Source organism: Sus scrofa, chromosome 4 (assembly GCF_000003025.6).
Source record: "Sus scrofa isolate TJ Tabasco breed Duroc chromosome 4, Sscrofa11.1, whole genome shotgun sequence".
NCBI classification, from domain to species: Eukaryota; Metazoa; Chordata; class Mammalia; order Artiodactyla; family Suidae; genus Sus; species Sus scrofa.
This window is the reverse complement of record NC_010446.5, coordinates 54,816,501-54,833,291: the sequence shown is the minus strand read 5'-3', so window position 1 is coordinate 54,833,291 and position 16,791 is coordinate 54,816,501. Positions and strand designations below refer to the sequence as shown.

The following is a 16,791-nucleotide window of genomic DNA, read 5'->3' as shown; positions in this document are numbered from 1 at the left end:
AACAGTGTATATAACAGAAGAGTCAAAGAACACAGATAACCAAACTAATATGTATACAACCCGGATAATTTCTTCTCTACCTTCATCTTTTTAAGTCTCTTTTAAAAAAAATTTCATTAAGTTGTAAGCCAGGGCACCTGAAATGAATATGTGATATCCCTCTGGTGTACAACTGGGAAAAAATGACTTAAGAACCACTGTTTTAGTTTCTATTCTCCTTAGTCTGTTTTTGCCCAGTCCTAGATGATTACACTTAAAAACAAAAAACAAAAAACCAAAACTGTGGCTATTGATTCCATTTGTATTAGTTCAGGAGACATACCCTTTAATAACAACTTCTTTATCTGTGATAATGTTTCCCCTTGCTTCTCCTTTTTGTCATTCAAGGACATTCTTTATACCCAGGAAACTAAACACTGCTGAAATAAAGATTAAAACAAAACCAAAAAAAACCCCAACAAAATCATACTGTCATGAAAAATGATGTCATGAAAAAATATGGATTGCTTACTGTGATGAGCCGATCAATGCTTTTAATTGTCCCTAGTTATCTATATCATTCTCTGTCTCCTCTGCAACTATTTTAAACCTTCACCCCTGGCAAATCCAACATGTTACTGCTGGTGATCTCAAGCCCAGCAGATGATCTTTATTTCTATACCAGAAAAGTCACTGACTCCCAGAATTCTAAATACATGTGTATCCTGTACTTGTCCTCAAGAATACGTGCCTCTTCAAGTGAAGTCCTGTGTCTGTTGGAAGCTTGCCCCCTCATATACACTCCCTTCCTGCCTCTCTCTCTTTGGTGTGTTTGTCTTGGCCACACCAGCAGCATTGGGAAGTTCCTGGGCCAGGGACTGAACTCCAGCCATGGCAGTGACAATGCTTAGTCCTTAGCCTCCAGGCCACCAGGGAACTCCACCACACACACACACACACACACACACACACATACACACTCTCTTTCTCTCTCTCTCTCTCTCTCAAATTTTCAACCATTTCCCCTCTTTTGGTCCTTAAGTTTACTTGACTAAAGTTTTAAGTAAACTCTAAAAATATCTCCATTAAAAAAAAATACTCTCTCGATATAAGTCTCTCTAGCTACTAACTTCTCTTGCTCCTTTCAAAACGAAAAGGTTTTCCACAAAAAGGTTCTTATCAGATTAAGAGTTTTATTCTTTTCTCTACTAATTATGCCCAAGCAATGCTAACAATGACTTCTAGTCGTCAAATCCAAAGTTCTGTTTTTCTCAGAGTTCCCTTTGTGTGCAGTGGAAATGAATCCAACTAGTAACCATGAGGTTGCAGGTTTGATCCCTGGCCTCAGTCAGTGGGTTAAGGATCTGGTGTTGCCATGAACTGTGGTGTAGGTCACAGACGTGGCTTGGATCCTGCGTTGCTGTGGCTGTGGTCGGCAGCTGTGGCTCTGATGAGATCCCTAGCTTGGGAACCTCCATATGCTGCAGGTGTGGCCCTAAAAGAGCAAAAAAAAAAAAAAAAATTTGTTTCTCTCAACTTCATAGTATATCACTACTGACTTAAACACTTATAAAAAATGTATTTTAAAAATGGAATCCTCTTTCATTGGCATCTGTAAAACTTTCTGGTTCCCCTTACTTTTTAATCGCTCCTAGTTTTCTCCCTGTTCTTCATGTGGGTATTCATCTGCGTTTTATCTTTGATTATGTATTCTCTTGTTCTATATGCCATCCTTAGACAATTACTGTTATCACTTCAACTATAACCTATGTTATATGCTATCAACTTCCAATTTTGTTTTCTGTTAATCTCTAGCCCAGGCCTTTCCTGAGGACATAGATGTCATTCATACGCCTAATGGTCCTCATCTTTAACTGGATGTATCAATGGTAAGTCAAAATGCATTCCCAAGGGAATATCTGCTCTATCACCTCATCATCAAGGCCACTAAGCAGGCATCTTAGATCACTGCGCCTCCCTACTTTCTATGACCTAGGTAACCCAGGCTTTTTCACTTTCCCCCTCTTCTCCCCCAATGTCTCCTTAATATCTCTGTGCTTTTGTGACTTACTGTCTCTATTCATTTCTATCGTCTTTGGTTCTTAACCAAATTACACCACCAGTAAACGAACTGGCTTAACTATGTTCACTTTGGCACTTCAAGCTGGCTTTCTTAAAAAGAGATCTGATCATATTACCTATGATTCAGTACTGCCTAAAGGACAAGGCCAAATATCTTACTTTGGAAAATAAGGTGCCTTATGATGTGAAATATATGCCTTTCACTTCCATTTTGCACTTGTTCTACTATTTTTCCTTTTCTTCGGTCCTCCACATATTCCATGTTGCAATATGCTATATACTCCCATCTATAAAAACAAAAATATTGCACCTCCCTACTTTTTATGATCTAGGTAACCCAGGCTATAAATATTGTTTTTATAGATGGGAGTATATAGCATATACCATTCTGTGCTTGCTGTTACCCAACCACATAAGATGGACGTAATAAACATTCCCAAATTTAAAAACCTGGATATATTTACATTATGAAAAAAAAAATGGACAGTTTTCAACTATCACACAAACAGAAACATAAGACCATAGAGAAAAACAAAAGAAATGAACCACAAATAACTTCCATTGATAAATAATATGGTTGACTAGATAAACTAAGGCCTCTAGCTATAAAATATTTAGTACAACCCCAACTTTTAAAACAGCCATGTGGGCAAGTAACAAAGCTAAATCTCAGGGGGCAAAAATGAAGAGAAATCAAAACAAGTGTCATCACATGGGCACTGGCACTCACAGCGTCAGGCTGCTCTGTGGTAACCTTGAATCTTGAACACTAAAATGGGCAAGAGATGAAGAGTAGTCAGGCACACTTTGGGGGCAAGTGGTAAGAAACGGGACACTCAGTATTGTCTGTCTCATCCTGGCCTCTGAGCTGGGAGAGAAAAAGTCTTTCCTGAAGAATCTATAATCAGGGGCTAATGCCTCAGGTGGATGTTGGGTCTGAATTTATACTATCACAATTTGTCAGAAGCATCCAAGCTGTGAAAAGAACATAAAAATTGGTCTAGGATTTTCTGCTGTGGTGCAATGGGATTGGTGGCATCTCTGAAGCACCAAAACACATGTTCAATCCCTGGCCTAGCATAGTAGATCAGTAGATTAAGTATCTGGTGTTGCCACAGCTGCTACAGAGGTTGTAACTGTGGTTCAGATCCGATCCTTGGCTTGGGAACTCCATATACTGAGATGCAGCAAAAAAAAAAAAAAAGTCCAAGATCAATGATACTCAACATATCTCTGCAGAAGGACATAGCCTCAACCTCAGCTATATGGCACTCCTACAGACCAAGTTCTAATCAAAGTGAATATATAATCTAAAATTACAAAACACAATAGGAAATCATCCAACAAAAGAGTGGACAGACCCAATAAAGAGAAAGATGAAAATCTCATAAACTTAAAGATAACATAACTACTCAATAGAGACTATAATATATGAACATCTTGAAAATATTTTTAAAAAGCCACTATTTTTTTTTTTTTTTTTGCTGCATCTCAGTATATGGAGTTCCCCACTTTTACTTGAGACAAACCAAATAGAGTATCAAAACATGAAAAATATAATCAGTAACATTAAAATCTTTTTTTTTTTTGGTCTTTTTAGAGCCACGTCCACAGCATATGGAGGTTCCCAGGCTAAGGGTCAAATCAGAGCCACGGCCTACGTTGAATTGGAACTATAGCTGCCAGCCTACACCACAGCCACAGCAATGCCAGATCCGAGCTGCATCTGTAACCTACACCACAGCTCATGGCAACGCTGGATCCTTAACCCACTGAGCAAGACCAGGGATCGAACCTGTGTCCTCGTGGATACTAGTTGGGTTCTTAACCTGCAGGAATATTTCAGTGACATAATTCCAACGATACATTTAACAAATACACAATGACAACAAGTGAATTCAGTATACCACTTTTGGCAATTAATGAATTAAATAGAAAAAAAAGCTTGTAAACATTTAGAAGATTTGAATAATAAAATTAACAAGCTTTAGCTGATAGCTAGATATTGAACCCTGAGCACAACAGTTAGGAAATAACAAAAAACTTTTTTCAAGTACACATGTAAAATTTAGAAAATTTATCAGGTATATGTAGATCTTAAGATTACAAAACACTGTCTCAACAATAACAATCAGTGTCATAGAGAATACATTCTTTGACAACTCAAATAGATGACAAAAGTCAATGTTAGAAAAAGCTTGAAAAACTTAAGAGAATTCTAAATTTAGGGGACAAAGAAGATAGTTTAAAGATTGTGTAAAATATGATTACAAAAATACTATTTATTAAGACTCTCCTCAGGCCTCCTTATTCTCAGAGATACAACACTATGGTTTTGTTTTTGGTTTTTTTTGCTTTTTAGGGTAGAACCTGCGGCATATGGAGGTTCCTGGGCTAGAGGGTCTAATCAGAGCTGTAGCTGTTGGCCTAAGCCACAGCCACAGCAACCCAGGATTTGAGCCGCTTATGCACCTACATCACAGCTCACGGCAATGCTGGATCCTTAACCCACTGAGTAAGGCCAGGGATTGAACTGGCATCTTCATGGATGTTAGATTCATTAACCACTGAGCCATGACGGGAACTCTCACAACACTATTGAAATTAGGCCAAATAATAACCAAACAATGGCCTCTAAATGTTCAAGTGAAATGAAGAGTTGCATGACTTACTTTAAATCAATAGCTGGACATAATTAAGCTTAATGAGGAAGGAATGTCCAAGAGTCAAGACAGGCCAAAAGCTAGGCCTTTTGTGCTGGTTAGCCAAGTTGTGAATGCAAAGGGAAAGTTCTTGGAGGGAATGTGCAGTGCTAGTCCAACCAGTACATGAATGATAAGAAAGCAAAAACAGCTTTATTGCTGACATGGAGAAAGTCTGAATGGTCGAGACAGAAGATCAAACTGACACAACACTCCCTTAACCAAAGCCTGATCCAAACAAAGGCCCTAACTTATCACTTCTGTGAAGGCTGAGAGAGGTGAGGAAGCTGCAGAAGAAAAGTCTGGAGCTAGCAGAGACTGGTTCATGAGGTTTAAGGGAAGAAGTCATCTCCATGACATAAAGGTGCAAGGTGAAGTAGCAAGTGCTGATGTAGAAGTTACAGCAAGTTAGGAGATAATTAATGAAGGTAGCTAACTGAAACAACAGACTTTCAATGTACATGGAACCACTCTATATTGGAGAAGATGCCATCTAGGACTTTCATAGCCAGAGAGGAAATGTCAATGCCTGACTTCAAAGCTTCAAGGGACAGTCTGACTCTCTTGTTAGGGGCTAATACAGCTGGAGACCTTACGGGGACGACAGTGCTAACATACCATTCCAAAAATCCGCTATTACAGCTCTTCAGAATTAGGCTAAATCTAATCTGCCTGTTGTCTGTAAATGGAAGAACAAAGACAGATGAGAGTACATCTGTTTAAAAAATGGTCTACCGAATATTTTAGGGCCACTGTTGAGACCTACTGCTAAGAAAAAAAAAGACTGATTTCAAAATATTATTGCTCATTGACAATGTACCTGATCACCCAAGTACTGAGGGAGAGGGACAACAAGTTGTTTTCATGACTGCTAACCAATGTCCATTCTGCTACCCATGTATCAAAGAGTAATTTTGCCTTGCAGGTCTTATTATTTAAGAGTTACATTTCATAAGGCTATAGCTACCATCAATAGTTATTCCTCTAATGGATCTGGGCAAAGTCAACTGAGAATCTGGAAAGAATTTACCAGTTTACCGTTCTAAGACGCCACTAAGAACATTCGTGATTCATGGAAAGAGGGCAAAATATCAATATTCATAAGATGTGGATGAAGTTGATTTCAACCTTTTTGGATGACTTTGAAGGCTTCAAGACTTCAGTGCAGGAAGTAACTGCAGATGTGGTAGCAAGAGAACTAGAATTAATTGTGAGCCTTAACATGGGACTGAATTATTGCAGTCCATGATAAAACTTAACGGCTGGGGAATTTCTTCTAATGGATCAGCAAAGAAAGTGGTTTCTTGTCTTTTTTTTTTTTTTTTTTTGTCTTTTTGCCTTTTCTAGGGCTGCTCCAGGCTAGGGGTCTAATTGGAGCTGTAGCTGCCGGGCCTATGCCAGAGCCACAGCAATGTGGGATCTGAGCCACGTCTGCAACCTACCCCACAGCTCACAGCAACACTAGATCCTGAATCCACTGAGCAAGGTCAGGGATTGAACCCGCAACCTCATGGTTCTTAGTCGGATTTGTTAACCACTGCGCCATGACGGGAACTCCAAAAGGGGTTTCTTGAGAAGGAATCTACTCCTAGTAAAGAAGCAAATAAAGTGGTTTCCTATATATTTTTTTTTTTTGTCTTTTCCAGAGCCATACCCACGGCATATGGAGGTTCCCAGGCTAGGGGTCCAATTGGAGCTGTAGCTGCTGGCCTACGCTACAGCCACGTGGGATCCAAGCTGTGTCTGCCACCTTCACCACAGCTCACAGCAACGCCAGATCCTTAACCCACTGAGCCGAAGCCAGGGATCGAACCCGCAACCTCATGGTTCCTAGTCAGATTCGTTAACCACTGAACCATGACGGGAACTTCCGGAAAGTAGTTTCTTAAGATGGAATCTACTCCTAGTGAAGAGGCTGTTAAGACTGTTGAAACGACACCAAAGGATTTAGAATATTACATGAAACTTAGTTGATAAAGCAGCAGCAAGGTTTGAGAGGATCGACTCCAGTTTTGAAAAATGTTCTACTGTGGGTAAAATGCTATCAAATAGCATTGCATGCTACAGAGAAATGGTTAGTGAATGAAGAGTCAATCGATGTGGCAAACTTCATTGTTGACTCATTTTAAGAAATCACCACAGCCACCCTAACCTTCAGCAACCACCACCTTGATTGTTTAGCAGCCATCAACAATATTAAGGCAAGACCCTCCACCAGCAAAAAGATTAGGACTTGGTTAAAGACTTAGATGATGGTTAGCATGTTTAAGCAATAACTTGTTTTTAAAGTATATACATTGCTTTTTTAGACATACTGCTATTGCATACTTGATAGACAACAGTATAGTGTAAACATAATCTTTATATGAACTGGGAAACCAAAAAATTTGTGTGATCTGCTTTATTGCAATATTTGCTTTATCACAGCAGTCTGGAAATTGAACCTATAGTATCTTTGAGGTATGCCTGAGTCCTGAAGAAGACTATTTTAAGATGCATACTGTAATACCTACAGCAACTGCTCAAAAATAACTAAGAAAAAGTAAAAATTTCTACAGGGGAATCAAAATGGCATATGAAAAACATTAATTTTAAACAGTAGGCAGTAAAGGAGGAAAAGGATCAAAAGAGATAAGACAGAAAACAAACTCCAAGATGGCAGATATAAAAGGCAAAGAGGTCAGACTGAATAAAAGGCAAAGATCCAACTATATACTGTATACAAGAGACAGAGCTTAGATTGAAAAAACACAGGCTGAAAGCACAAAGGTAGAAAAAGATATACAATGCAAATCATAGTGGTAAGAGAGCTGTAGTAAATAAGATTGCATGGTATTGGCATATGGATAGATAATGAGATCAATGAAAGAGAATCAAGAGTCCAGAAAAAGCCCCTTCTTTTCATATTCACTTGACTTTTGATAAAAGTGCCAACACAATTCAATACAGTGTACCAAAACAATTAGATATCTATAGAACCTTAAGATTTTTTCCTCACACCTCATAAAAATTAGCTCAGGATGGATCATAGACCTAAATGTAAGAGCTAAAACTATGATTTTATTTATATGAAATATCCAGGAAACACATATTTGCAGAAACTGAGAGCAGATCAGTAGTCGTCTGGGTCTGGGAGCATGGATTAACTATAAAATGGCTTGCAGAATTTTTTTTGAGGTGATGGGAATTTCCAAAACTGGCTTATGGCAATGGAGGAATAATTCCACAAGCTTACTAAAAGTTATTATATTGTACATTTACAATGAAATAGCAAATAGCAAATTTTATGAATGAAAATGTTACTTCAATAAAACTTTTTAAAAAGCTATAGCATTCACTCTAACACAAAGAACTGACTCAGTTTAACTGAAAACATTACAAACAAACTTATGAATTAAATCTGTTCCATTTAAAAACTATTAAACACTTGAGGGAAAGACTTGCATAAAATCCTAGCTAATCTATTACCACCAAATCTGTTTGTAAATCTAGTCAACTTTTTCAAGAAACAGGCCACTTTAACATGTCAATTAATGCAATTTGAGTAGCGTCAAGGTTGAGCTGAATTGATAACAAGATAATAACGGCTACCTCTGAAGATTAGTTTGATTTTATCTGTAGGTTCTTTACTTTGATACTTAGATGGAAGAAAATTCAGAATACAAATAATGCGTTTAAATATAAAACAAACTTCCAAATAATTTTCTTTTTTTTCTGAAACAATTTGAAGACAATAAATGCAATATTGACTTTTAGAACTTCATTGACTAACATGTATGAATTTTTATTTTTTTCACTGAATTAGGCCCATGTATTTCAATGAAAGAAAGCTTTGACCTCAAACATTAAAAGCTTTATGTGCAAAACTACCATGGGCTGAAATTATAATTTTGCTGTTGTTCCATTCAAGAAACAATGTAGTTATTGTATGGTATTATTTGTTCCTCTTTTCATGTGATATATAATACAGCACTTACCCTGCTTTCTTCTAGGCTATCAAATGGACCTGGTGGATCATCCAGACAAAGAAATTCTCTCACTGCAAGGCTTTCAAAGGAAAAAAAAAATTAGCTGGGGCACAAATAAATTTACAAAAGACAGCAGAAAGCAAAAGTTACTTTCAAGCTATGTTTTAAGCAAGTTGGTTCTGCTGATAAAGGAAAATAAGCAAGATGGTTTACGTGTTTTCACACAAGTAACAAAATACAAATATAAAATCTGCAGAAGATACAAAGATTTTAGATCTTATGAACATAGAGATTGTGAATCTATGTTACATAAAAACTGTATGAAATAGAAGTTCTGGTGGCTGTGTGGGTTTATGATCTAACATTGTCAGTGATGTGGCTTGGGTCGCTGCTGTTTGATCCCTAGCCCAGGAGCTTCTGTATGCATGGGTAGGCCAAAAATACATAAATAAAACACTGAACTGTGGCACCAGCCCTTATTGATTAATGGTAATATAATTTCAATCCTTGTATTTTAAAGGATTAAGAAGAAAAATTTGCTAAATCAGGATATATGTGCAATAATTCTGAAAAGAGAACAGTAAAATATCTGCTGTGCTGATTGAATGATGTAATTATTTCATCAAAGAAATGGAAAGATATTCCACGATCTTGGGTTAGAAAAACTAATATTGCAAAAATAGCCATATTACCCAAAGCAATCTACAGATTCAATGCAATCCCTATTAAATTACCCATGACATTTTTCACAGAATTAGAACAAACAATCCACAAATTTATATGGAACCATAAAAGACCCCAAATTGCCAAAGCAATCCTGAAGAACAAAAACCAAGTAGCAGGCATAACTCTCCCAAACTTTGGGCAATATTACAGAGCCACAGTAATCACGACAGTGTGGTACTGGTACTGAAACAGACATACAGACCAACGGAACAGAACTGAGAACCCAGAAATAAACCCAGACACTTACGGTCAATTAAACTTCAACAAAGGAAGCAAGAATATAAAATGGGAAAAAGACAGTCTTTTCAGTAAATGGTGATGGGAAAACTGGGCAGCTGCATATAAATCAATGAAACTGGAACACACTCTCACACCATGCACAAAATATAAACTCAAAATAGCTTAAAGACTTAAATGTAAGACAGACACCATCAAACTCCTAGAAGAGAACAGAGGCAAAACATTCTCTGACATCAAACTTACAAGTTTTTTTTCTTAGGTCAGTCTCCCAAGGGAACAAAAATAAAAGCAAAAATAAACCAACGAGACCTAATCAAACTGACAAGCTTTTGCACAGCAAAGGAAACCATAAAAAAAACCCCAAAAAGACAACCTATGGAATGGGAGAAAATAGTTTCAAATGATGCAACTGACAAGGGCTTAATCTCTAAAATATGCAAACAACTTATAGAACTCAACAGCAAAAAACACCAACAACCCTATTGAAAAATGGGCAAAAGACCTGAAATAGACATTCCTCCAAAGAAGATATAGAGATGGCCAACAAGCACATGAAAAAATGTTCAACACCACTGATTATTAGAGAAATGCAAAAATCAAAACTGCTATGAGATACCACCTGGTCAGAATCGCCATCATTAGTAAGTCCACAAGTAGCTGGAGAGGGTATGGAGAAAAAGAACCCTCCTGCACTGTTGGTGGGACTGTAAATTGGTACAACCACTATAGAAAACAGTATGAAGGTACCTCAGAAAACTAAATACAGAACTACCATATGACTCAGCAACCCCACTCTTGGGCATATATCCAGACAAAACTTTCCTTGAAAAAGATACATGCACCCATATGTTCACTGCAGCACTATTCACAATAGCCAAAACATGGAAACTACCTAAATGTCCACTGACAGATGAATGGATTAAAAAGATGTGGTATATATACACGATGGAATACTACTAGCCATAAAAAAGAATGAAATAATGCCATTTGCAGCGACATGGATGGAACTAGAGACTCTCATACTAAGTGAAATAAGCCAGAAAGAGAAAGACAAATACCATATGAAATCACTTATAGCTGGAATCTAATATACGGCACAAATGAACCTTTCTACAGAAAAGAAACTTATGGACTTGGAGAACAGACTTGTGGTTGCTGAGGGGGAGGGAGTAGAGGTGGACTGGGAATCTGGGGTTAACTGATGCAAACTATTGCCTTTGGAATGGATAAGCAATGAGATCCTGCTGTATGGCACTGGGAACTATATGTAGTCATTCATGATGAGGATAATGTGAGAAAAAGAATGTATATATGTATGTGTTACTGGGTCACTCTGCTGTACAGTAGAAAATTGACAGAACACTGTAAAACAAGTATAATGGAAAAAATAAAAAAATCATTTAAAAATGCATTTCGAAGTAACAGAAGCCAGAATAAAATAGTAAATAGCAACATTTTAGCTATAAGAGATTATGCAATGAGACCTCCTTTCTCCATCCATCTTTACATATCTTTCATCTTGACAACCTGAGTTACATGCTATTTTTGGATACAGGACTGTGCCTATTCTCTTCTATGTTTTGATATAATATTCCCTCTCATTTGGAAAGTCCTTCTTTACTTTCTCTTTGTTGGTTCAAGTATCATTAATTCTTTAAACACCAGCTCAAATGTCACCCTCTAGGAAAGCTTCCTCTAATTCTCTCGGTCTAAAGTTCTCTCTACTTCTTCTGAAAGAGATCCAGCTCTATCCATCATTGTTTGTTGGGGGTATGTCTTTCTCCTTTTCAGTTTTCTTAAATAAAGGATTGGCATCTAAGGCACTTTTGTGTAGCCATAATACCTCATATATAGTAGGACCTAAATGTTTATTCGACAAAAAACCCAGTAATAAATCTATTTATCATAAAATATCAACATTTTAATCTTTTTTCTTACTTTGTATTCTTTAACTGCATCTGAAATATTCTCTTAAAACATTTATACCAACAATTCTTAATATCCTTTCAAGTTATTTTCTTTCACTTCTGCTGTGTTAACAGAAAAGTTGTAATACTAAATAAGAGCTGCCAGTTGTGTAATGGCAAGCTCTTAGTCAACATGATAGTTAAGAAATTACTGTGTTGTGAGGGTCTAAGGAATCAAAAAGGAAAGTGAAAGAAATATATAATGAATTAATATCAAATAATTGTTTGTATAAAGATAATAATTTTCTATGCTGCCATTCCAACTCTAATTAGGAAACTAATAGGCATACCAATAGGTACAACAAACTAATAGCTATTTTAAATAGTGATTCTTAAATAAATAGTTTCATGTTTTTATAAAGAAGTGCTGTGATTTTGTTTTTTTCTCCTTTCCTCCCCTAGGGGAAATTCATAAATGGCTGTTGGGCACCTCAGACTTTCTAAGTATTTTCTAGTTATCTCTTCTGACTTGTTTTCATCCTCGTATTTATAATCTTAATCTAGCCTTCAAGGTTCATATCCTACTCCCTTCTTCTAGTATTGCTTGACTCATTGCAAACAGGGCTGAACATCCTCTTCTCTGAATTCCTGCTACTTTTATAATCTGTATCATACCATGTAGCACTTTACAAATGCAAAGAATTCAAATCAGTTAAGTATTTCCTCAATTTCTTCAAAGAATTCAAATCAGTTAAGTATTCCCTCAATTTCTTTTATAATCTTCTTAGTATAACAAGGGGCAAATGCTTAAGATACAGATTAATAACCCTCTCCTCTATATTTTAAACATTAATTTATTAAAAAACTGCTTAAGGAGTTCCCACTGTGGCTAGGGAAAAGTAATCTGACTAGTATCCATGAGGACGTAGGTTCTATCCTTGGCCTCCCTCAGCGGGTTGGGGATCCAGCTTGCTGTGAGCTGTGGTATAGATCACAGATGCGACTCGGATCCCTTGTTGCTGTGCCTGTATTATAGGCCAGCAGCTGCAGCTTCAATCTGACCCCCAGCCTAGGAACCTCTATATGCTGCAGGTGGGGCCTTAAAAAAAACCAACCCCCCCCCCAAAAAAAAGGCCATCATGGAACATGATGGAACATAATGTGAAGAAAAGAATGTATATAAATGTAAACTGGGTCATTTCACTGTACAGCAGAAACTGACAAAACATTGTGAATCAACTATAATACAAAAAGTTTTTTTTTTTTTTTAAAGAAACTGCTTAAATTGTGAAGTAAAAGAACACTACTCAGCACCTACAAAAAAGACAGTGAGTACCCTAGAAAAACAAGATATACACACCTTATTTAGAGTTCTATCTGAGTCATCTTACTATATTCCTTAAACATCTGAGACATGATGAAAGTAAGTAGGGAAGTAAATGTGAGGCACACAAGAAGCTTTCATGCAAGGCTTTTAGAACATTTAATATTCTAAGAATGTCAAATGACACCTTTCCCCAACTTATTTGACAAAGAAATCTTTCTTTCCTTGAAACATTTATTTATGAATTGAGCAAGACCACTGTCACTGTTTTAAGGGTTGCAGTTTTAGAAACAGGATCTTAAATGTTTAGTGTACCGAGATTTATGATCACAATTTTAAAAAAGAGATACATCTCAACTAAGATACACTTTTCCTATTTAAAAAAATCAAGCCTGGTGGCCTAGCGGTTAAGGATTTGGCATTGTCACTGCGGTGACTCCGGTTCGATTCCTGACCCGGGAACTTCCATGTACTGTGCGCACAGCAAACAAAAAAATCGTAAAGTCACAAGATGAATTCCTCAACCTGGTTCACACTATCTGATATTTCATTGGATAAAAGAAGTATAGTAATTTATAAAATAAATTTAATTTTAATTTACCATATTTTCAATACAGAGACATAAATAAGGAATGAGAGAAAGGGGGTGGGGTGCATTGACTTCTTAGCTGTGAAAGTCTTCTTTTATGGTGTGGTATAAAATATGTTGTTCTCAAAGGATTTCTCTATGATTTTAGAGTTTGTTGGTTTTTCTTCCTGCTTTGTGTATCTGAATTAACATTAACTTTTTTTTTTTTTTCCTTTGGAGAGATATAAAAAATATAGAAAAGTAGGAAGCATCTATGTTCACACCACCTAGACTTGGACACAGAGTTGCTAAGTTTTGTCATGTTTGTTTCAAGACTATTGAAAAGTTCTGAAATAGTACACCAGGAAATACTAATAGTTCTGCCATTCATTCATTCAATAGGTACTTATAGGGCATGGATTCTGTTAGCCCACTGATTGGTAAGTAAAACAGCCACATAGCCTACTACATGGATGTACCTTACAGCCTGGTGGGAGAATAGTCAAACAATCACAGAAATAGTTACTAACTGAAATGCTGTGAAAGTAAAGTACGAACCAACCTTTCTCAGCTAGGATTCTACAAGAGGATTAAACCTTACTGACAATGATGAAAGTGACTTTTTTTCTAATTCTTAAGATTCATAATAGGTAGTATCATTCTAGAAGTACAGGAAGGAATTTAATTCATTACATGCAATGGGCGTCTTGAGGTATTAGGAACTGACTTTCAGAACAAGCAGGGAAGATACTCTGAGAAAGACCTGACCTAGTTTTTGGTGGTGGTAGTAGGTGAGGGGTTGGTCAGGAGAGCCAGTTACCTGAGGAAGTGAAATCTGTGTTGAAACCTGAAGGACATATAGGAATTACCTAGGCTGGGGCTGGGGGAGCAAGGGGAGTAGTGTTGAAACGTTGTCTTTCCAGGGAACAGAATATTTGAAGGTCCTACAGGACAAAGAAGGAGGTGATTTTGAAAACTTAAAAGACCAATGTGGCTGATGTGCAGAGAATGGGGACAGTGAAGAATAACAAAACATGAAGTTGGAAAGACAGACAGGTAGTCAGGGACCAGAAAGATTGACCTAAACTGAATTACAAAAGATCACTGTGGCTCCAATGGGCTATAGAAATAAGAGTGGATGAGGAAGATGAATGGTAGGAAAGGAATAATTAAAGTGAGAGATAATTGCTTAGCCTAGAGTGGTGATGGCAGGCATGGAGAAAAGTACACAGATTCGAGTGGTATTTGAAATGTAAAGGCAGAGATGTATCAAGGATGACTTCTGGGTTTTGGGTAGGTGCTGCTTCTGAATATTAGGGGAAAAGTACACAGAGTAAGCTTAGAAGTTTGTTCTAGGTTTGAGGTCATGTTGAGATGTCTGAAGGACATGTCAAGGCGGCTACTGCAGATGTGAACCTGGAGTTGAAAGAGGGTGTGTCTAGTAGTTCCTTCATTAGAGAAAAGTGAGGGGGGATGGGCAGAGATCTCAAGCAGTCATTGAGCTTAGACTACACACAGGAAGAAGATGACGTATATGAATAGAACATGTGTTATGTGTATTTCAAGGTGATACACATAAAAAAAGACTAAGAAGAAAGGGTGGAAAAAGTGAGGGTGGTTTTCTTGTTTTTTATTCTTTTTTGTCTTTTTAGTGCCGTACCTGAGGGCATATGGAGGTTCCCTGGTTAGGGGTTGAATAGGAGCTGTAGCCGCTGGCCTTTGCCACAGCCACAGCAACGCGGGATCTGAGCCTCGTCTGCAACCTACACCACAGCTCATGGCACCCCCTGGGCGAGGCCAGGGATCAAACCTGCATCCTCATGGTTACTATCAGATTTGTTTCCGCTGAACCATGGTGGGAACTCCTTGTTTTCCATTCTTACGCCCCAAACTGCTAAAGATAGTTACAGATATATGTCTCTATATAATATGCTATATTGCTACATTGTAAATGCCCTCTGATTTTTTTCCAAAATGATTCTAATTTATCTAATAACATAAATTCCAAAATTAGATACCCAGATGATATTAAATGACCTAACCATTTTCTTATAAATATATTCTGATACTTAAAAAAACCCCATAGAGATCCTTTTCCTGTTTTTTCCTTTTTTTTTTTTTTTTGTCTTTTGTCTTTTTTTTGTTGTTGTTGTTGTTATTATTGTTGCTATTTCTTGGGCCGCTCCCGCGGCATATGGAGGTTCCCAGGCTAGGGGTCCAATCGGAGCTGTAACCACCGGCCTACGCCAGAGCCACAGCAATGCGGGATCCGAGCCGCATCTGCAACCTACACCACAGCTCACAGCAACGCCGGATCGTTAACCCACTGAGCAAGGGCAGGGACCGAACCCGCAACCTCATGGTTCTTAGTCGGATTCGTTAACCACTGCGCCACGACGGGAACTCCCTTTTCCTGTTTTTAATGGTTTATGGTATTTTCACTTTACTCTCTGTATAAATTAACCTGACTTTATAATTTTATCTTCTGCATTACTTTGGAGAACTATTACCCTCAAAATTATGTAGTGTCATATTACCAAAAATCTACCAATATGTGAGCCCGTTTATTTAAATTGTTACTTAAAATACTAAAATCAAGTTTACAGCTGGGTGGGGGGAGTATATGGCATACTGAATTTTCAACTTTGCTGACTTTTTGGAAGTTAACATAAATCAAACACCAAATAGAGTCCTTACTAAAAAAAGGCAAGAAAATTGCAGTTAGTATTTTATTAGAGAGAATAAGTAATTATATTCCTACCCTATACTTTTGTGCTTGAATAAGTATGGTCCCAAATTTATTCTTTAGTTTAAACCAGTTATTAGAATGCACTTATAATCTCTTAATTTCCATTTGTTACATACCAGTTAGCAATGTCCTTGTGAGCTACTAAATTTTGAAGAAATGCTTGTAATCCTAATTGTCTCTCTTCTAAAAAGTCGGCATTGTAATTATCTTTAAACCAGCGTTTTGGTGGAAGTGCTAATCGAAAGCCTGGAAACATCTCTTTTAACTGCAAAAGAAGAAAAAACACAATGTGCAACTCAATTTTATCAGTTCTACAAAATCGATCACGTTAACTACGTAAAACTATTCACAAAACAAGCTTACAATAAAAGAATTAAAATTCAGCTAAGCTTTTTACACCTTGATTGATTTACTTCTTGATTTCTACCAGTTGTGTATGCATAGGAGTACAGTTGTTCCACATCCTTGCTAACACTTGACATTGCCCATCTTTTCAATGTTAGCCATTCCACTGGGTGTGTAGCAGTATTTCACTGCGGCTTTAAT

At 37.2% G+C, this 16,791-nt stretch overlaps 1 protein-coding gene across 2 annotated transcripts in view; it reads right to left on the bottom strand.

The window, feature by feature from the left end:
* Positions 1 to 16,791, bottom strand: part of SNX16 (sorting nexin 16) — a 36,624-nt gene that overhangs the window by 4,695 nt on the left and 15,138 nt on the right. For both annotated transcript variants that reach the window (XM_001926702.5, XM_013988064.2), the window contains 2 exons: positions 16,362 to 16,510; positions 8,741 to 8,810 (listed from right to left, as the gene is read on the bottom strand). In XM_001926702.5, the coding sequence (XP_001926737.1) occupies positions 8,741 to 8,810; positions 16,362 to 16,510 (219 nt within the window). The remainder of the gene's footprint in view (positions 1 to 8,740; positions 8,811 to 16,361; positions 16,511 to 16,791) is intronic.